This window comes from Oratosquilla oratoria, chromosome 11 (assembly GCF_046742065.1).
Source record: "Oratosquilla oratoria isolate Oo_2021 chromosome 11, ASM4674206v1, whole genome shotgun sequence".
Lineage (NCBI taxonomy): Eukaryota > Metazoa > Arthropoda > Malacostraca > Stomatopoda > Squillidae > Oratosquilla > Oratosquilla oratoria.
The window spans coordinates 63,464,792-63,486,715 of record NC_134787.1 but is presented as its reverse complement, the minus strand read 5'-3'; the positions used below and the strand labels follow the sequence as shown (position 1 = coordinate 63,486,715).

Genomic DNA, 21,924 nt, shown 5'->3' with positions numbered 1-21,924 from the left:
CAGTGGTAAGTATGGTTTCCACGCAAAGTGATGGATATGAATGATGTTGAGAGGATACAAAAAACAGTGACAAAATTGGCTCTGAGCCTGGTAGATGAAATGTATGAAGAGAGATTAAAAACATTGGCTCCACCATCATTGAGCGAAAGAAGACCGAGAGGTGGTGTAATTGTCATACATGTTCAGGTCATTAAGGAGCAGATAAAATTAATAAAGAAAAAAAAAGATCATTGAACTCGTGGAATAGATTAGAAGATGACTCAGGCCAAGGTAAAACCATAAGTAAGTTCAAAACAACGTATATTAATGTCAAGTATACAAGACCTCATGAATGTAGCTCTTTTTCTGTATATTACAATTAGATAAATACAGTTAGATTCTGTAAAGATAGTGCAGAATTATATGTTTACAGTCCATGACGTTTCTATGAAGAATTAAATAAGATTATCAGGTAGAAATGGGATTGGTTGGATTTTTCATAAAAGATCAGTAATGGGAATGTCTACAAGGGTTAATATCACTGTGAAAAGAATTTATTTTGCAAAAGTGACATTCTTACTAAACATTCATTGAAAGTTTTCTTTGCAGAGGGAAGAAGAAGAGCTTAGCAAGATTGCAACAGGTATTGGCAAAGTCTTCTTGCAGCAAGTAAAGGAAAGAGAAAAAATTAGAGCATACAAGGCAACTCATCTGGATCCACGCAATGCCTCCAGAACTCCAGCAGCTAACAGGGAACCTGGCTACAAGTTACGCTTTGAGTCCTCTCTCAATGCCTGTATGTATTGCTCTTCCAGATATGAACATAGTAGGGAAAAAAGAAAAGAAAGAAATGTACACATATAAATGAATGTGTGTGTGTGTGTGTGTGTATTTACCTAGTTGTATTATATGGGAAGGGGAGCTATGCTTGTGGTGACCCGTCTTTGTATCTTGCAACATCTAGTGTGTATGTGTGTGTGTACATGTATATAGTAGCCGCGAAAAGTGTGGGCGCAAAATTGTAGGCGCCCCAACTTTCCCCTAAACTCAAAACATGCAAAAAATACAACTTTCCACCCAAACTTTTCGCTATTTTTCAATGCTAGCGTTTGTACCCGTATTTAGCCGAGACAATACACACTATTTGGCAACTCTGTTTAGGCGCACTCAATGTCACATGGAGTCAGTTTCTAAACATCTCTCACGGAGAGTAGTCTTTTTTTTGCGGTGGTCTCTGTTTTTGTGCCTTGATATCTCCGTAATGGAAAGTGGTAAAGAGCTGGAAAGAGACACAGTTGTTACAATCATAACCCTCTATAAGGAGGGTTATAAGTGTAAAGATATTGCTACTCGTGTGGGAATTGGAGTGCGTCAAGTGCAAAAGTGGACCAAGAAATTTCGAGACGAAGGAAGTGACATCATTCGTACTCCAAAGCATCGCTCTGGTCGGCCAAGGAAGATATCAAATCATACTTCTACGGTTCTAACTGCCTCCTAATAACCGTAGGAGGCAGTTAGAACCGTAGAAGTATGATTTGATATCTTCCTTGGCCGACCAGAGCGATGCTTTGGAGTACGAATGATGTCACTTCCTTCGTCTCGAAATTTCTTGGTCCACTTTTGCACTTGACGCACTCCAATTCCCACACGAGTAGCAATATCTTTACACTTATAACCCTCCTTATAGAGGGTTATGATTGTAACAACTGTGTCTCTTTCCAGCTCTTTACCACTTCCCATTACGGAGATATCAAGGCACAAAAACAGAGACCACCGCAAAAAAAAGACTACTCTCCGTGAGAGATGTTTAGAAACTGACTCCATGTGACATTGAGTGCGCCTAAACAGAGTTGCCAAATAGTGTGTATTGTCTCGGCTAAATACGGGTACAAACGCTAGCATTGAAAAATAGCGAAAAGTTTGGGTGGAAAGTTGTATTTTTCGCATGTTTTGAGTTTAGGGGAAAGTTGGGGCGCCTATAATTTTGCGCCCAAACTTTTTGCGGCCACTGTATATATTATATTTATTAAATATGTAATAAAAAGATGTTTTGGAAGGAAATTAAGAGAGGAAGAGGAGGGGAATCAAGTAGAGAAGAAAAGGAAAAAGGTGCAGATGGAGAGATGATAATGGAAGAGAAGGCAGTAAGAGGAAGATGGGCATAGTATTTTAGAGAGTTGCTAAATATGAAGGAGGATAGGGAGGGAAATGTAGTTGCAGTGGGAAGTGCTAAGAAAATGACAGTGATGAGTGAGGAAAATGGAGGAGAAATGAGGAAAGATGAAATGAAGACGGTTGTTAAGATGATGAGAGCAGGTAAGGCACCTGGGTTGAATGGATGCCATGCAGAATGTCTAAAAAAGGAGGTACAGTGATGGACTGGGTGGTGAGGTTATTTAATGTTTTGTTTAAGAGAGGGTAGAGTGCCGGAGGACTGGAGGAGTGCTTGTATAGTTCCACTTTACAAGGGAAAAGGGGACAAGTGTGAGTGTAGTAGTTTCAGAGGGATTAGCTTGTTAAGTGTAGTAGGGAAGGCTTATGGGAGGGTCTTGATTGAGAGGATTAGGAGAGGAACAAAGGAAGTAATTGGTGAGGAACAGGTAGAAGTTGTGTAGATCAGATTTTTGTTGTAAGACAGGTATGTGAGAAAGCTTTAGGAAAAGGTAAGGATGTTTTTTGGGCTTTTATGGATTTGGAAAAGGCTTATGACAGGGTAGACAGGAAGAGACTGTGGGAGGTATTGCAGATATATGGGATAGGAGGAAAGCTTTTAAGAGCAGTCAAGAGTTTTTATGAGATAGTTTTAGGTACTTGGGTGTGAATGTGGCAGGAAAGGGAGGAATGGAGGTGGGGGTAAAATGTAGATTGAGAGAAGCAAATAAATGCCTTGGGGGACTAAAATGTGTAATGAGAAATAGACATTTGGGAATGGATGCTAAGAGGAGATTGAATGAAGGAGTGATTGTGCTGACAGCATTGTATGGGGCAGAGACATGGAACATAAGAGGAAGAGAGGAGGAGTTTGAATGTGTTTGAGATGAGGTGCCTGAGAAGTATGATAGGGGTTACTAGGCTAGATAGCATGAGGAATGAGGAGGTGAGGAGGATAACGGGGCTGGAAAGGTAGTTGGGAGATAAGAGTTGATGAAAGAGTATTGGGATGGTTTGGACACATGGAAAAAATGAGTGAAGAAAGACTAGTAAAAGAGGTGTGGAAGGCAGAGGTGGAAGGAGTGAACATAAGGGGGTGATCAAGGATGAGATGGATGGATGAGGTAAAAGGGACATTGGGAAAGAGGGAAATGTCTGTTGAGGAACGACGGGAGAGGGCAGAAGATAGGTGAGAATGGAGAATGTGTATGGATGATGCTGTGATGCATAAGGGGGAGATGGTGGGGTATGAGGGATGAGGGAGTGTGTGCAAAAAATAAATTGATGCACCCCAAAGGGATTTCTTCCTGTCTTCTTCATTTCTGCATGAGGGGATGGAGAAGGGGGGGTCACCAATTTAATGAAATGGTCTTGCTGTGGATGTGCTGTGTCTTGCAACACTGCTTCTGACCCAGGGTAGTGGACAAGATGCAGGGATGACCTGTCATCCAGTAGGAGCAAAGATAAAAGGGTGGATGGGAGTGGAGTATGTGGGGATGGAATGGGTGGGAGTGGTTTTTGGGACTTTGTTTTTTTCTGCTACCTCCCTTGTAAGGAGAAAAAAGCCTTTGGTATATGTATGTATATACACACATACTTATGTGTGTATATATATAGCAGGGGTAATGAGTAGGTTTTGGATTCCATGATAGTATTGTAATAGTAAGATTCATCCAGGAGGTGCCAAGATAAGAGGGAGGGAGGGTGAAGAGGAGTGGAATATATAGGAAATGGAATGGGTGGGGGTGGTTTCTATGCCTTTTTCTTTTTGGTTACCCCCATGTAAGGGGAAAAATCCTTTGGTATATGTATGGAAGATTCATTATAATCTGAAAATATTCTCCACAGCTCCATCCCGAATGACAGATCACACCCGACCATGGGATGAGGATGAATTTGATCGAGGGTCTTCATATCGCTGTTCAACAGGCCGCTCTTCTGCCACCATTCCTTCATACAATGGTAGGCAAAAATCTTTGCTCAACTGGATAGAGATGTCATTCTTTTTTGTATTTTGTTTAATGAATATTATCCTTAAGGGTATTCCATGAAGTTCATTACTTTACTGGTCTTTTATTTTCAGTAAGTTATTAAATACCAAATAGGATTTTTTTTTATGTTGGGACCAGTGATGGGTACCTGTTTGTGGTAGTCCTGCAAGGTAGATAGGAGAACTCACAACCCATCAACCCTCTCACCTCCATCAGGAGGTGCGGCCCTGAGGGGCTGACACTTGGTCTCTGGGTAGGGTCCAGGATCTCTGTCAACTTCACCTATACTTCTTACACTATTTCACATGTGGAGAACTGACAACCAGTGACTACTCTCCACCTTCTCCTACTTTCAGCTTGTGACATAGAAACAGTCTCACACAATTACAACAGCAAAAACAGTCCAGAGTTTCTTTCCAGAGAGAGCTGTGTAAGGGGCTGAGGATTGTTGCCAGCTGTGAGTTTTCCACTCGATGAAGCTCAAGGCATCAATTATTATCATTATATGTTTTTGGCCATTGTAGTTAAATGTCATGTTTTTTATTATTGGGGGTGTAAATGCACTACAGGGTCTTATTGCATGGGTATAACAGGGGTCCATAAGCATAGGGGCCTCTGTCTTATTTTTGTATATTGTGACTTGCTGTCAGTGAATGACTGTATACTATACTAAACTATAAATATCTGTTATTGAAGAAAAGTATATTTATCATGTTTTTTACTAAAGGTGATAGAAAATATTAGTACAATTTGAGTTTGGATTAAGAGTAAGTGGTTTTATAGATAGGGACCCCAGTGCAATGTTTTACCCAGGAGCTTATGATGCTATTAAGATAGCCCTGATTTTATGTAAATTTTGAGTACCTTATGAGGGGAACATGCTAATGGTACATACATACAGTATTGAGTAAATATATTTTATTGACAGTTATTTTACTTCTCTTTGAGCAGTAGTATTAAAGAAAAGGAGTTACAGTATAGCACGAATTATCTGTATGCCTTTGGACTGGAGCCAGTATAGATAGTTAAACACTTTGGTGTATTGACATAATGATTATAAATCACAAGATGTTGTATTGTGACATGGCATACTGTTACAGGAATTGTCATGAACAGCTTGAATACTTTATTATTTTTCAAATACTGAACTAAAAGCATAATTGCTTGAATTTAGAAAACTTCAGAGAAATTATAATATAGATTTAGAAAAAATTGATTCTGAGAGTGAACAATGCATAACAATAATTATGTAGGCCCTTTGCTGATAGCTTGGTCTTACATTGTGGGCAAATATTTTAATTATTTTCTGTTTATACAAGACTATGAAACAATTTATGCCCTTCCTACAGGCTAGAAAGATAGATATTATTAAACGTACATAGTGTAAAATATGGATGGCCCACTACAGATGGCTGTAAGTCAGCTGTGTACAGAGTAATGATAATTGTTTATTTTCTGCTTTGTAAGAATGTAGGACCACTCCCTTTATACATATTAGAAAAACAGTAAAAGACCATTATCAAATTTTTGTGGGATGTAACATGACTTGCTATAAAGTAATTGAGTACATCATTATCAGTGTGATGTTGCCCAGAGCATAAATATTTGTCATCAATATTCATTAGATTTTATGGATGTTATAATTTCAAGAACATAAACCCTTTTGTGATTTAGTGATCCGTATTTTTTACCACATGCCTTCAACAGTTGCTCATCATGCATTATGTGTAATTGGTGATGTAATGATTTTTTTTTTTTTCATGGATTTTTTTCTCCATGCAAAATGTATAAACTAGTCCTGGATAATCCATGCTATACTGTATCACAAAATTAAATTATTTTGCATTTCTTTTCACAAAACTAAATTAATATTTCATAATTTATATGAATTTTTAAGATGCATGTTTCAAGGCCAATTTTAAAAGTAAAATAAAATCTTCTTTATATTATTATTTCAGGACAACTCTCTATATGGTAAATTTGAATGTTTAAAGATACTCATTTACATATGAACAGAATTATTCTTAAAAGTTTTGGAAGTACCAAATTTATCATATAGAGGGTTTGGTTATCTCATGCTTAGAATTAAAAAATTATATGTAAACATTACATATAGAATTTGTAAGTGAGATCTGGTACACAATACTGTGGGAGAAAACCAATGGATCATCTATACCAGGTTTCTGTAAGTTTATGTTACTTTGCATATGTATGTATTTTTACACACGGATACAACACACATGTAACCATGATATGCAGATAGATTACCTAGAAAAAATCTTAACCAAACACTTTCATGTAGAAGATAAGGCATCAAAACATGTGCCTTGTCTGCATGTGTTGTGGTCACAATTCTGGACTAAAAAAAATGCCAACACAAAACTGAACTAATAGCCGACACCATGCATACCAGATGTTCACATCACACTGAAGATGCCAAATGTTTATCATCCACTAGCCCATATACATTACATAGACAAGAGTACAGCATCAGTTCTGAAACATGTACGGAAAAAGCCTGGGGACTATTACCAGCTACCATGAGGCTGTAGGTTTCCAGTGTAAAAAAGTGATTGACAGTAACATCTTATCAGACTAACTATATATAAGCATGAGGAGAAAGGGAAAGAGACTAGCTATAACAAATTAATTTATTCCATGTAAATATACAGTTAGGTAAGTATGTATAAAGAAAATAAACAAGGGGAAAGTAGACTCGAGTTTCATCTTGGTGGTCATTCTACTAATTTTCTATGCAAGATAGGTGGACTTAGGGTAGTGGTGAACTTAGGGTAGCCTAGTGGTACTTGTATATTTGTCATGTGACAAGATTGAATTGATCTTTTTAGTAGTCTTTCCCTTTTTCTCCCTTAGTCCAGTTAACATGGTTGTACTTTGATTAAACCTTTATTTGTTTAGTATGTTAAACATTTCTTTTAAGGTTGCCATATGCATATGTTTTGTGTGCATTTTACCTGATTGCAGATCATGTGTTTTAGTTAATCTCATAATATTTCAACCCTGTTTTCTAAGTTCAACACAGATCAATTATAATCTTATTTACCTTTTGAATGATATAGTTTACATTACCTCTTTGGAGATTTGGGCCTGCCTATATTTTGTTTGTATGTATGCTTGTATAAATTTGTCTCTGCATATTTTTGTACTCCCTTAGTCGCAATTGCCCTTGCCTATAGTCATTGCATTTTTTTTTGTACACTGCTAGCAAAATTGAATATTTACACCTTTCAGTACATCCTCGAGAAAGAAAAGAAAATAAAATAAAAAAAAGGCAACTTTCCCTCACCACCCACACTTATAGGAGAGGAGACAGTACTCTGTAGCAATTAGGAAATTTGATCTCAGTTTTACCTTTTATTTTTATTACATAGTGCTATGTTGTTCAATTCTGTTATGTCACAAAGCTATACAAAATAGGATGATATTGGGAGGTGAAGTCCCAAGTTGGGCTACCTTGGAAATTGTTCAGCAGATAGGTGTGAACAAATGCAAAGGCAACATAGGCAGCTGTAGGGAGGTAGGGAAAGGGAGGCCCATTAGGTACCTTCACTATGCCCTGAAAAATTTCTTGCAAAATAATAACTATTGTAGTAGTTGTTTGCTCTATCACAAAAAAAAGACATATGCAACATATTTTGACACTGTAGGAAAACATCAACCCAAGTTGATAACAAGAACTACACAGTAGGGTCTCAGTAACAGCATAATTGTTGCTATGAGTTTCAACGACTGGAAACTCGTAGACCCATAGTGACTGGTAATGATCCATGGGTCCTCCCATAGATCTCCTTAGGAAGAAAAATTGGACATTTGCATATGTTGTATTAGTTTAGGACTGTTTTTCACCAGCTGATAATAGTAGGAATGGGGCATTAGCTGATTTCCAGCTCTCTTTATACCAAAAGGTGGATTGAATTCAGTTGAAGTTGATAGAAAGCTTGTTCTCAGTCTGGAAACTGAGTGCCAATCCTATAGGGCATTTTGAGATGGAGGTGAGGGAGGTGACAGGTTTTGAAAATTCATCTTTCAGGTATTTCTTTGATCCCTGGGGTCTCAAAAAATTACAAAGTTTAACAACTATAATATCAGGTGTAGTAGGAGAAATCTAGGTGGAAAATGTAAATCTAGGGGTCAAGGGAACATAGCAAGTACCAAAATTTTAAGAAAAGACTTTTTTTGCCCTTATAAGGATGGGTGGGCAAATCAAGCATACGCTCAATGTACACCTTTCCAACATCTGTCCAGAATCCATTTGTTGTCCCACCTGTCTTAGCACTTAATGGATAAAGGGTCAGCCTTGTCCACTACCACATTGCTAAAAAGAAAGGCAACACAACAAGGCACAGCACTTTCATAGTAAGGCTCAACAATGGGAGCACTCCCACCACCTTGTTATATGTCAATCCCCCCCACTCATCCGTGTGAGAAATTTACAGAGCTGATAAGAACACCCCTCTGGGCTGTATCAATTCCTCTTCCATGTACAATCACTATCCATACGTCTTATCTTTTGCACTTTTCCATGCTTGAGAGACCTTCCTTTTCCATCCAATGCCCTCTTTCTCCTCTCCATCCTTCTCACTCTTGGTCTTCCCCTTGTGTTTTATATATTATTTTTGCTTGTCTTTCCTCTCTCATTCTTTCCATATGCCCAAACCAACTCGACACTCCAGTGTGTAGTTTGGGCTGTATTTTTTCATATATTCTATCAGAATATGTCTCATGCTAGCTTTCTGAAGAATTGGTGCTATTTTTTCCACAGTACTGTCAATGGATGGAAACTGATTTATGGCAAAGGTTTTAAGTGATTTTCAATGTCAAATGTATATTTTTGCCAGTTCTCTTAGTTGTAGTTTATTAATATTTTTTTTTAAGTAGGTTTTATATTTCCTTCTAATTCTATAGTAATCTTTATTGGGAAGTGATATGAGGGTAGGTCATGTATAATTTCCCATGTTATGTGTGTTTGAAGGGAAGGTGAACACATTGTTAAGTTAGGGGAAGTTGCTTGTTGGTTATGCTGAGGAGGTTGTCTGGTAGGTAATAGCTGGAATTTAATATATTTAATTTGGGGAGTTGTTCTAGAATCTTGTTTCCTCTTTGATATACTGTTCATGTGTTTAGCCTCACAATTGGATGGTGTGCTTTCATGTCACCTGCATTATGTTCTTTGTGAGTTGAGAGGCTGGCATATACAGGCATATGAAGATTGGTTGCACAGTGGAACTAGGGAAGCATATAAGAGGTACAGAAGAAAGAGGGAAGAAGCAGTGAGGAACTATTAAGTATTTAGGATTACATGTAGCAGGGAATGGAGGAGTGGGAGTGGTGGTAGTTTATAGGGTAAGGGAAGCAAGTAAATGTCTTGGAGTGAAAAGTTGCACAAGAGTTAGGTATCTGGGGATCAACATAAAGGGAAGATTGTACAAAAGAGTAATTGTACTCATGAGTGGTAGGGTGGTGAGTTTAAATGCCAAGAATCTGTTGAAGTTTTATTTCTGACATTTCGTCCAACTAGGACTTCTTCAGAGTATACACAAATAAGACAACGACAACTTATATAATCGCACAGCTTACCCCGTTCCTCCCCGGTCAATGTTGTTGCCATCTCGCAAGACAAAAGCGAAATGGCAACAACATTTACCGGGGAGGAACAGGGTGAGCTGTGTGATTATATAAGTTGTCATTGTCTTATTTGTGTATACTCTGAAGAAGTCCTAGTTGGACGAAACGTCAGAAATAAAACTTCAACGGATTCTTGGCGTTTAAACTCACCACCCTACCACTCATTCTGTCTTCACACCAGGAATGACTTGTTAGTGTGGGACAACGGTAAAACGAGAGAACACGGAAAAAAACTGAAAAAGGATAGTTATAGAAAAAACTTGAAAAGGAACAGTTTCCCACACAGAGCAATAAATACATGGAACAAATTAGACAACAAAACACTATGTGCAAACACTATACAAGATTTTAAGATAAAACTTGATGCGGAGAGATACAAAGACGGGTCACCATGAGCATAGCTCCCCTCCCGTACAACTAGGTACAACTATGTAAATACACCTCAATTGTACTCATGACATTGGGGCAGATACTTAGGATTTAAGGGAGGTAGGAAGAAGGAACCTATTTTGAGATAAATTGTTTAAAAAGTGGTGGGAGATACAAGGACATATAAAGTGAAAAACGAAGAGGTGAAGAAGAAATCAGGGATTGAAAGAGAGCTGGCAGATAGGGTTGATTAAAGAAAAATGGGAATGTTTGGGCTTATAAAAAGAATGAGAAAAAAAAAGACTAACAAGAGTGTGGAAGGCAGAGATGGATGGAGTGAACTTCAGGGGAAGACCAAGAATGAGATAGGTAGATGGGGTGAAGGGGTCTTGGGTATGGGCTTATAAAAAGAATGAGAGAAAAAAAAAAGATTAGCAAAAAGAGTGTGGAAGGCAGAGGTGGATGGAGTGAACTTCAGGGGAAGACCAAGAATAAGATGGATGGCGGTGAAGGGTTCTTTGGTATAAAGGGAATATCTGTTGAGCAAAGAAGAGAGAGGGTAAGAAATAGGTGTGAATGGAGAATGGTTGTGAATGGATGATGTATTGTCATGGCCATAAGGGATGTCTTCTTGTCTGCTATTTAAATTCTGGATTAGATGTTGGGGGAGGATTACCATGTAAAGAAGCTGTGGGGGTAAACCAGATTCACCTATTGGGCTCTGTAGAAGTACTGTGTCTTCTTTCATTGCCTCTGATCTGAGCAGTATGTGGGGAACTGGGATGATCCTTCATCCTTAAGGAGCTAAGATGAAAGGGGACAATAAATGGGTGTTGGATAGGTGTGGAATGGGTGAAGGATGGGTGGGTGCCTTATAAGGGCAAAAAGGCCTTTTGTTATGTGTTAGTACAGGAATACCTCACTATATGACCAAGTGCTATAAAGTAGGTAAAACAAATATTGGGTGTATGTGAAAGCCCCAGGAGGTAAAAATTGAGGAGGGGGTTGACAGGGTCCATGAACACAACCCCCTATTTACATGTAAAACCCACCTTGATATACAAATTTTCACATTGCGACCAGTCAGCTGGGAACACAACTTGGTTGTTTAGTGAGGTATTCCTGTATAGTACTGAATTTCAGCTTCCACTTCTGGCTACACTCATAACCCTTACCCAGGTTTTCTTGTAGTTTCTAACAATCTTGGGTTCATCAACAAGCCAATACCTTACCTCAGAATCTACCAATATTCTCTAGTCTCCATAGTACTCAGTTGTGAATTATCTTGTAAGAGGTTTTCTTCAGATCTAAGTCCACACAATGCATCCAGCCTTTCCTATCTTGCATCACGTCACCTGATCTAGATTAGAAGGTTAATAGGCTTGATACATAATATACAAGTTCTGAAACTTAATTGGGAAGGATGGTTTGAAAGAGACAATGTTATATTTGCAAAGCAATTTTATTGTTTTCAAATTATGCAAACCATATTTGATAGGCTTAGGTTGAAAGAAAAAGACACACTGTAAGTCAGTATTTGTGACATTGATTTCATATAGGTTATCATTTGGTTCTATTGGTAAACCATTCTTGACAGCTTTTGTTTAGAGAAATATTACTTTTACATATCTTGAATACTGGTTGAGATGTCCATTTGTATGTTGGTGTTGTGTCCTGCTTTTATTTCATTATATGCCATTCTTTGTCTTTGATGCTTTATTTTTACTGCAAATCCTAAAAAACAAATTCTTCAAATTATTATTTTTGCAAGAATTTTTTTTCTAACTCAGGCAATGCATTTATTCCTGTGTTGTGATATTCACCTGTTTGTCATTTTTAACTCTTCCTCAACATTACAAATTCACAAATGTTTCATGAGGAGTATGATATCTATTAGACACTGTGGAGCCTTGAAGATTAAGTCTTAGTAAGTAAAGCATAAATAAATTATTTGTGATTGTCATATGAAAAATATCAGTTATGGAGATCATTGTTATGAGTATAAAAATGAGGCAAGTAAATATGGTGCTCTAATCATGATATATCTCCTGAATGAAACTCTGAAAAGATGAATGGTTTAAGAGACCAGGAACAAAATTAATATATTTTTTATTATTCTATTCTTGCTTATATTTAAAAGTTTTTCTGTTACAATTGTTTATCATGTTTTTTTTAATACAATATATATATAATATATATGTACAAATATATATATATATATATATATATATGTACATATATAGACCAAGGGCATGGTTCATTAAATTCCATGCTACATATACTATATATACATATATATAGATATTATACATATATACACAGGGTGCATACAGCAATTGTTTCATTTTTTAGGGTAACACAAAAAAAGTCACAATTTAGTTGAAAATACATTTATTACAAAAAAGAAAGCAGACTCTGTATCAGCACACTTCTGGTGTCCCATTACTCAATGAATCCACCCTTGGTATCAATGATGCCCTCAAAACCTGGCACAGGCAATCTTTGGAAAGATTGGCGAAGATGACCTTGATCTGACTGATCAGATCATCCTTACTCTTGCATGGGTTGCTGTCAGTATCTCATTCAACTGCACCCCATACAAAATAGTCCATAGGGTTGAGGTCAGGTGAGTTAGAGGGCCACACAAAGGGGCAACAAAGTCAAAGAAATTGTTGGAGAGCCATTTCTGAGATTTTCTAGAGGTGTGACATGGTGCTGAGTCCTGTACCCACACATAGGGTCTACCAGCGGCTACTTCCTCAATCCATGGCTTTACAATGGTCTATAGTACATCTATGTACACTTCGGTGCACACCCTGAGCCCCTGGGGAAAGAAGAATGGGGGCACTTGGCCCTCGATGCAGACTACTCCAATCACTGTGACAGTTGCAAGAAACTTGGTTTTCATGACTCTTGGCACATCCTTGGGACTGACAGCCAAGCACCTGTCATTGTGAGAGTTGTGGGTCTGGTCCTGGCAGAAGTTCTTTTCATCTGAAAAGAACCAGAGCATGTCATTCTCCAGAGGGTGCTTCAGTTTGTTGAGCATCTTCTTGCTCTTCTTGAAGCAGTTCTCCTGCATCTTTGTGGAGAGGAGTTGACCCTTACACATCTTGTATGACTTGTATCTGATATCTTCATGCAAACACTTCCTTATGGTGCCCTCAGACACTTGCAGCTCTCTGGCAATGGACCTCATGGACTGGCTGGGGTCTTCATCAAATTTGGCATCCCTGATGGTGTCCAATTGTCGAGAATGATGTTTCCTCATGCCAACACCTTCTTAATTGTAGTCAGAAGAAATCAACTCCCTCCTGACAGTCCTGACGAACTGTTCAGTCACTTCTAGCAGTTCTAAGATCTTGCTGCTGCTGTGTCTGGCAGAGATTAACATAAGTACTACATGTCTTTTCCATAGATGAGGAAATGTAAAGCTCTCCATGGATGCAAGGTGTTGCTGGGACAAAGTCTCGATGTATACTGATCGGTTGCTTTTGTTTTGAGTGGTGTGGTTACCCATGTCTTTCCACACCGTGTCCCTGAAACAATTAAACAATTAACGTACGCACCTTGTATGTATGTATATATATATATATATGTATACATATATATATATACATATATATATATATATATATATATATATATATTTGTATATTTATATATATATTTGTATATTTATATATATATATTTGTATATTTATATATATATATTTGTATATTTATATATATATTTGTATATTTATATATATATTTATTTATTTATATGTATATATACTAAATTAAAAATCAAAGCTGATGTTTTCATAGTTGACAGTGAGCTTGGGCCTGCTTGATCCTATAGTTGTTTAGTGTAAGCATCATTATAGATGTTACCTGGATTTTTTTCTTTAATAACTCCTTAGTTTAATGGTTTATCTTATATGGTTGTGTTTGGTTATATGTGGAGGAAGAATTTATCTCAGAGGATTCTTGTTGCTTTTGTTCTTTTCATATACTCATTATTACAGAGCCATTCAGACCACATCCCTACCACTGCATAAGTGGTAGAGAAGTTGTAATGTCAAGTGGTTACATTTATTGATTTAATTTTTGTATATTGTATTCCTTGTTTGTGCAATAAGGTGTCTTCAAGTAGGAAAAGGATGATTGCTATACAAAGATATGTAGATGTCTTCTTACTCTCTTCATGTGTTCAGTTTGGTACAAAGACACTTATAATCACATTAGTGAGGGTAAAGTTACATCATGTACAAAACTTTTTTCCTAATTAAAAACAATAGTGCAGTAGTTGTCATTTAAAAAAAGAATATTCGTAGTACTGTGCTGTAAATATGCAACAGAGTGAAAGAGATATGAAGAGTGTAATGCAAGGTAGTGAGTTAATGTTTGGTTGGAAGGCTGCTGGGAATGTGGATATGGGTATGGTAAAAATATAGCAGCTTTTTGCATGCTATTTACCTACATTTGTGATTAAAAAAAAAAAGAGAAAAAAAGGGGGCCACTACAATTTTGTGAATGTTTGAAACTTGCAAATGTGGAACTCGTGAATGTGGAGTGCTGACTTACATAGAAAAAGGTTTTTCTCTGTTACAAGAAGGAGGGACAGAGGGAGGGGGATGTGTGTTGGGGGAGGAGGGGAAAGGACAGGGGGTGGGGGTGAGTGGAGGGTGGTTGTGTGTGGATGATGCCGTAGTGCATAGAAGGGAGTTGGTGGGGGATGGGGGGGGGTGAGGGAGTATGTGTGAATGATATTTTGATGCAGCCCGAAGGGATTTCTCCCCATCTACTTATTTTCTTAATGAGGGGATGGAGAGGGAGGGGTCGCCAATTAAATGAAGTGGCTTTGCTGTGGATGTGGTGTGTCTTGCTGCATTGCTTCTGACCCAGGGTAGTGGGTGAGATGCAGGTATGACCTGTCATCCAGGAGGATCCAAGAAAAGAGGAAGGGAGAGGTGACAAATGGGAGTGGAGTATGTGGAGATGAAATGGGTGGGTTTGGATTTATGTCTTTGACTTTGGCTACCTCTCTTGTAAGGGGGAAAAAGCCATTGGTATATGTGTATATGTACAAGAGGATTAACTAAATCAAAACAAACACCCATTTGTCACCCCTCCCATTGTTGTGAATGATGAGTCAGCCTTGTCTCACACCACACCGCTCAGGTCAAAGTCAGTGCAGTGAGACGCAGTTCTTCCACAGCAGGGCCTGACACTCAGAGCTGGATTGTTCCCACCTCTTCATTATATGGTGACTCCCATCCTTATTCACTCAAAATAATTAAAGGAGCAAGCAGTAACGTTCCGTTAGGCTGCACTATTTTCTTATCCATTTATAACCATTCTACATTCATTCTTATCCTTTACATATAATTTCCCTTGTCTGACAAATATCTTTCATCTATCTTATACCCCATCACTCCATCCATCCATGGCATTTATGGTCTTCCTCACAAGTTCCCTTTATTCACATTACTTTATACACTTTGCTTGTCCTTCCTCGTTCATTCTTTCTGTATACCCAAACTATCTTGGCAATCTTCAATCTTCCCTATTTGACAGCTTTCTATCTCCCCACTTGGTTGCAGCTCCACATTTCTCATCTTATCCGTCCATGTAAATTTTACCATACTTTTCAGACACTGCACTTTAAGCATGTTAGGGCTCTTCCTTTCAGCTTTTTTCACATTCCAAGGCTCTACTCCATATAGTGACTTGGGTACATTTATTTACTTGCACAACCCTCTCTTTGTGTTCATATCTAGATTCTTATTTCTCATGATACTTTCCATTCCCTCCTGACATTTACTTTCCTCCTTAACTCTGTTATTCACCTCCTGCTCTATTCTGCCATTAGGTACCACAGGTGACATCAAATATTTAAAGTCTTCCACTTCCAGCCTTTCCTCTGACAAGCCACCATCATCACTACTCATACATCTCATCAGCTTCTCTTTTCACATACCTTCCCAACCTCTTCCACCAAATTTAGTAGTTCCTCAGACTCAACCACAAGCAGTGTCATCTGCAAACAACAGCTGGCTCTCCTACCACTTACATTCTCACTCTCATACTCCAGTCCTATGATAAGCACTCTTGTATTTACCTTCCTCACCACCCCATTCATTTATATATGGGGATATAACACAACACAAACCTTGTACAACCTTACCCATATCTCATACCATTATTTTTCTCCATTCCCTACCTTCACACAAGCTCTACTATTTGTGTAGATACTCTTGACCACCCTCAGTAGACTTTTTCCTACCCTATACATGCAAAACACATAATGCCTCTCAGTCTACCCTACCATATGCATTTTCCAAATACATGAAAGCCCTAAAGACATCCTTACCCTTTGCCAGCAATTTCTCACTTGTTTATCTTACTGCTGAAACTTGATATACTCGTCATCTTTTCCTAAACCTACACTACTCCCTAATTACAGTGTCTGTCCTCCTAATTCTCTCACTTAATACCCATTCACCATACCAGTGGATTAAAGAGTGTAATGAGGAATAGACATTTGGGAATGGATGCGAAGAGGAGACTGTATGAAGGAGTGATTGTGCCAACAGCACTGTATGGGGCAGAAACGTGGAACATAAGAGAAGAAGAGAGGAGGAGTTTGAATGTGTTTGAGATGAGGTGTCTGAGAAGTATGGTGGGGGTTACTAGGCTGGATAGAGTGAGAAATGAGGAGGTGAGGAGGAGAACAGGGGTGAAAAAGGATTTGGGAGATAGGGTTGATACCAGTTACATTGTATAGACTAATCCCTCTAAAATTACTATAATTGTACTTGCTCCTTTTTCCTCTGTTTAGTGAAACTATACTCCTCCAATCTACTGGTGTATTTTGTATTTCTTTCCCTAAGACACACATTAAACAATCTCCATAGCCATTCCAGTATAACTATTACTCCCTATGTCAGATATTACCCATGATTACCATCTAACCCAGGTGCCTAACCAGCTTTTATCTCACATGGAGTGTCTGACAATGGGAGGAACAGATATAGCAAATTGGATAGTGAGGATTTTTGATGTGTACATAAGTGAGAGGAATGTGCCAGAGGACTGGAGTTCCCATATACAAAGAAAGAGGACAGATATGAATGTATTAACTTTAGAGGGATCATTCTACTAATTGTAGTTGTAAAAGATTTTGGTAGGGTATTAATGGAGAGGATTAGGAAGGGAAGAAAGAGAATAATTGGGGAAAACGGCATAGGTTTAGGAAAGGAAGAGCGGGTGTAGATAAATATTTTAAGGCAAATAACTAAGAAGTTTTTGGCAAAAGTTAAAGATGTCTTTTAGGCTGTTATGGATTTGAAGAAAGCAAATGATAGGGTTGACAGAAAACAATGGTTGGATGTGTTGCAAATGTATGAGTTGTTGGATAAGGCTGTTAAGAGGGGCAAAATTTCTTATGTATTTACCTAAGTTACCTAATTGTAGTATACAGGAAAGGAGCAGTGCTTGTGGGGTAGTAATAGAGCTTGTGTTAGGGTTGGGAATGGAGAGAATGAATGTTTTGAGGTGGAAGTGGGGCTGCAACATGGTTGTGTAATGTCACCTTGGTTGTTCACTGTGTACACAGTTGGGGTGGTATGGCAAATCAATTTTATTTGAATTTTCTTTAATAACCACATGCCTAGGACACTTATCCTTTGCTTGGCAACACTGGTATCAGGGGTAAGGGAGAATTGGGATCTTGAGTTTGAGCTTCTAAAAATGGCCCTGTAATAATGAACAGACTAATGATTATTCAGTTTGCCTTGATTGTCGTAGTTCATAGATATCCTTGAGATAAATTCCTTTTGCTTGCCTTTTCATAGTGATTATATGTTGTATATATGTCACTGACTTGGAATGTTTTGTTTTCTTTCCCCGGTCAACGAATGGGTAACACGTTAATCCTGACTGACTGCTCGCCATTCATCACCCATCCCTCTGCCTGCCTGCTGCCCGCCATCCTTAATTCTTGTCTATCCTTGGTGATGGTCTTGGATCAAACCATGGATCTACGGACGTATTGGTTGGTTGGTGTTGGCTGGACAATTCTTTGGTGTTATAAAACTGTCTGATTGGATATATGTACTGTCACCACTAACACCCACCAACATTATGGTTTGATGTCATGTTATATTGCCACCTAACACTGGTGGTGTATAATGTCATCACCACCATCACTGGAATCCTATTAGTCGTGTCAGCTCTACGAGGAGACCCCAAGCCAGGTTATGGGTTAAAGTCTTCAACCCTCCCAGCTGCAGGTCGCAATGGAGGAACAGGGGGCATGATAGTGAGTAGCTTTGATATTCTCTTCTTTTTTTCCAGCTCTTCTCTCTAGTTAAGGATTCTCATGTTTCTGATGCTTGGATTCCTTTTGGTTTTAATTTTATTTATTTTTTGTCGTAAAGATTTGTGGAAAGTTTAGAAAAAAATAAATATTGAAGGACCTTTGTATAAAAGTTAACTCTTATTTGAATAATGGTATCCAAGCCCTTTACCATGGGATTCCTGTAAGTAGTGTTTAGTGGTGTTGCTTTGATTCAAACTGATGAATGCTGTCCCCTCCCTCCTTCCCCCCTGGTGGCTTTCCCCTCAGTGGTGAGTGCCCTCAGGCAGCCGCCCAAGCCTGGCTACGGCTTTTCGCCTCGCAATACCTTCTACCGCCAGGGGTGTGGATCCATCTCGGCACTTCATGTAAGTCATTGTTGCTGCTATATCAAAGTCTCAACCCAGTTGTTAAGGGTATAGTCATACTTTTTTTACCCTTAATTTTAGGAGGTTGCTTTCTAACATTATTTCAGTATCTATTATCTCTGTCATTTCAAACCACTTCGCTTTATGGTGCAAGTTATACACTTATTGTTGTGTGTGCCCATTCTATAGTTTAAGCTAGTATGATTTTTATGGAGGTCCAACTTTGGAATGTCCATGTACCTCTTTTGAAATGTTTGTATAATAAGTTTGCATGCTATACTGACACAGTAAGAATGGAACTTAATGCTTATAAATATTCAGAAAATAGTATGTTCATGTTGTACAGATAGACCTTTCTATTGGGAATCTTACAAATTTGAAAATCTTCAATATTCAGAATGAAGAATTTTTTCAGAAATATACCAGAATATGAGAGAGTGCATCTGATACCTGGGAATCTCAAGATTTTGATTTTCTTAAATGTTCCAAATATTGGATATTAACAAATTTCAGATTCCAGGAAGAGAGTTCTATATATATGTACTGTGAATTAAGTAATTAAGTATTGTATTTGCCAGCTAATAAGATGCACTTGATGCTTCCCTTTTTTTACATGGATGTTTTGTGTATTTTTGTTTTTACATATATATATATATATATATATATATATATATATATATATAATAAATATATATGTATATATAATATATGTATATATATATATGTATATATATATATATATGTATATATATATGTATATATATATGTATATATATATGTATATATGTATATATATATGTATATATATATGTATATATATATATATATGTATATATATATATATATATATATATATATATATATATATATATATATGTATATATATACAATATATATATCACAACTAACACCACAGTCGGACGAAAGAAAGAGTTGCGTAAGCGGAACTATATATTTCGATTGCTACCTGCAATCCTCTTCAGTAGTACAAAGTGGCAGGGAGGAGGCTATCTTAAGTAGCAACCTCTTACAAAAGAAAGGGAACACGAGAAAATACAGAACATCACTGCCCCAGCCTTAGTTGACCTGAGGCTGACACGAGGTCGGGTCAGGGGGAGGGGGAGGAAGCTTGTTGACAATATTTTTGGTGATGAATAGTCCTGGACTGGACTGGGAGAAATCTGATCTCATTTACAAATCAGGGTGTGGGTTCAGAAGGAAAATGGTGGAATCAACATTAATTGATTATCTGCCCACGATGAATATTTCCAAGGGTCAATGGACCCCAGACATCATTTCAGGACTATTCATCACCAAAAATATTGTCAACAAGCTTCCTCCCCCTCCCCCTGACCCGACCTCGTGTCAGCCTCAGGTCAACTAAGGCTGGGGCAGTGATGTTCTGTATTTTCTCGTGTTCCCTTTCTTTTGTAAGAGGTTGCTACTTAAGATAGCCTCCTCCCTGCCACTTTGTACTACTGAAGAGGATTGCAGGTAGCAATCGAAATATATAGTTCCGCTTACGCAACTCTTTCTTTCGTCCGACTGTGGTGTTAGTTGTGATTTATAAATGTGTTACTACATTTCTCACCTGTGATATATATATATATATATATATATATATATGTATATATATGTGCATATATAATATGTGTGTTATATATATATATATATATATATGTACATATGTATATATATGTCTGTATTTATATATATGCATATATATATATATATATATCTATATATATATATACATGGATATATATATATATATATATATATATATATATATATATATATATATGCGTGTGTGTGTGTGTATATTTGTATATGTAAAAGAAGGGAGCAGGTTTTTGGTAATGCAAGTGGAGTTAAAAATGACAGCATTGTTGAAGTTGTTCAGTTTTTTCTCGTATTCTTGATTTTCCTGATTAGAGATTTGCCATTAACCAGGTGAACTGAAACCAGATCACTGTATTCTCCCATTTCTTTTCATTATTTGAGCTCAGTGTTTCATCTTAATAAAGACATTTTCAAGAGTAAACTGAAAAAACAAAAATTACATAATTACAGTAATGGTGACAATTGTATAAAAATAAAATATACGAGAACAATACTGGTAAAATATGGGGGATACAATATAAATGCATACAGATAAGTTGACAGTGGTACAAAAATGAAGTATACAAGAACATAAAAATTCAAAAGAAGGGAGTGATATGGAAGTGAATACTTACATTTAAAGGGAGGTGAGAAAAAAATGACAAGTTAGGAATGTACAGTATATATATGAATGGGTCAGGTGGTCAGAGAATGTGACCTAAGAGGTCATGGAGTAAGGGGGTGGGGTGTGTGGGGGTTAGGAGGGTGTGGTTACCATAGGGGAGAGGGAAAGCTGGAGGAAGAGGGGAAGGGGGAAGGGAAGAGGAGGAAGGGGGTGGAAGTTGAAGGGGAGGAGGGGGAGACAAAGAAGAGAGGGGATGGAGGAGTGGGAAATATTTGTTTCTATACTTAGAGGAAAACAAAGGTATACTAGGTGTCATATTAGATTGGATGTTGCTTTTGAAAATGTCTTTATTAAGACAAAACGTTGAGCTCAAATAATGAAAAGAAATGGAAGAATACAGTTATCTAGTTTCAGTTCATACAGTTAATGGCAAAACTCTAATCAGGAAAATCAAGAATATGAGAAAAAACTGAACAACTTCAACAATGCTGTCATTTTTAACTCCACTTGTATATATATATATATGTATGTATATGTATATATATATATATATATATATATATTATTATATATATATATATATATATATATATATATATATCATATAGTAAATACATATGTATATATACACACACACTATATATATATATATATATATATATATATATATATATATATATATGTATATATATATATATATGTATATATGCAACAGTAATCACATAAAACACGTGAATAAAGATTTATGCTTGTAACCACGAGGAAAATAAAGATCGGAATACTGAACGTTTTCGTCTATTAAGACATTTGAAAATGTCTTAATAGACGAAAACGTTCAGTATTCCGATC

At 37.3% G+C, this 21,924-nt stretch overlaps 1 protein-coding gene across 28 annotated transcripts in view; it reads left to right on the top strand.

The window, feature by feature from the left end:
• The window catches only part of Unc-115a (actin binding LIM protein Uncoordinated 115a), a 247,252-nt gene that overhangs the window by 194,053 nt on the left and 31,275 nt on the right, over positions 1-21,924 (top strand). For 19 of the 28 annotated variants that reach the window (XR_012966886.1, XR_012966888.1, XM_076193014.1 and 16 more), the window contains 3 exons: positions 589-775; positions 3,979-4,092; positions 18,751-18,848. Coding sequence is in view for 23 of the 28 variants with exons in the window: in XM_076193014.1 (XP_076049129.1) it covers positions 589-775; positions 3,979-4,092; positions 18,751-18,848 (399 nt within the window). In the remaining 5 variants the exon portion in view is untranslated. Of the gene's footprint in view, positions 1-588; positions 776-3,978; positions 4,093-18,346; positions 18,445-18,750; positions 18,849-21,924 lie in introns of all 28 variants that reach the window. The other 9 variants (XR_012966885.1, XR_012966889.1, XM_076193026.1 and 6 more) reach the window with 3 other exon arrangements.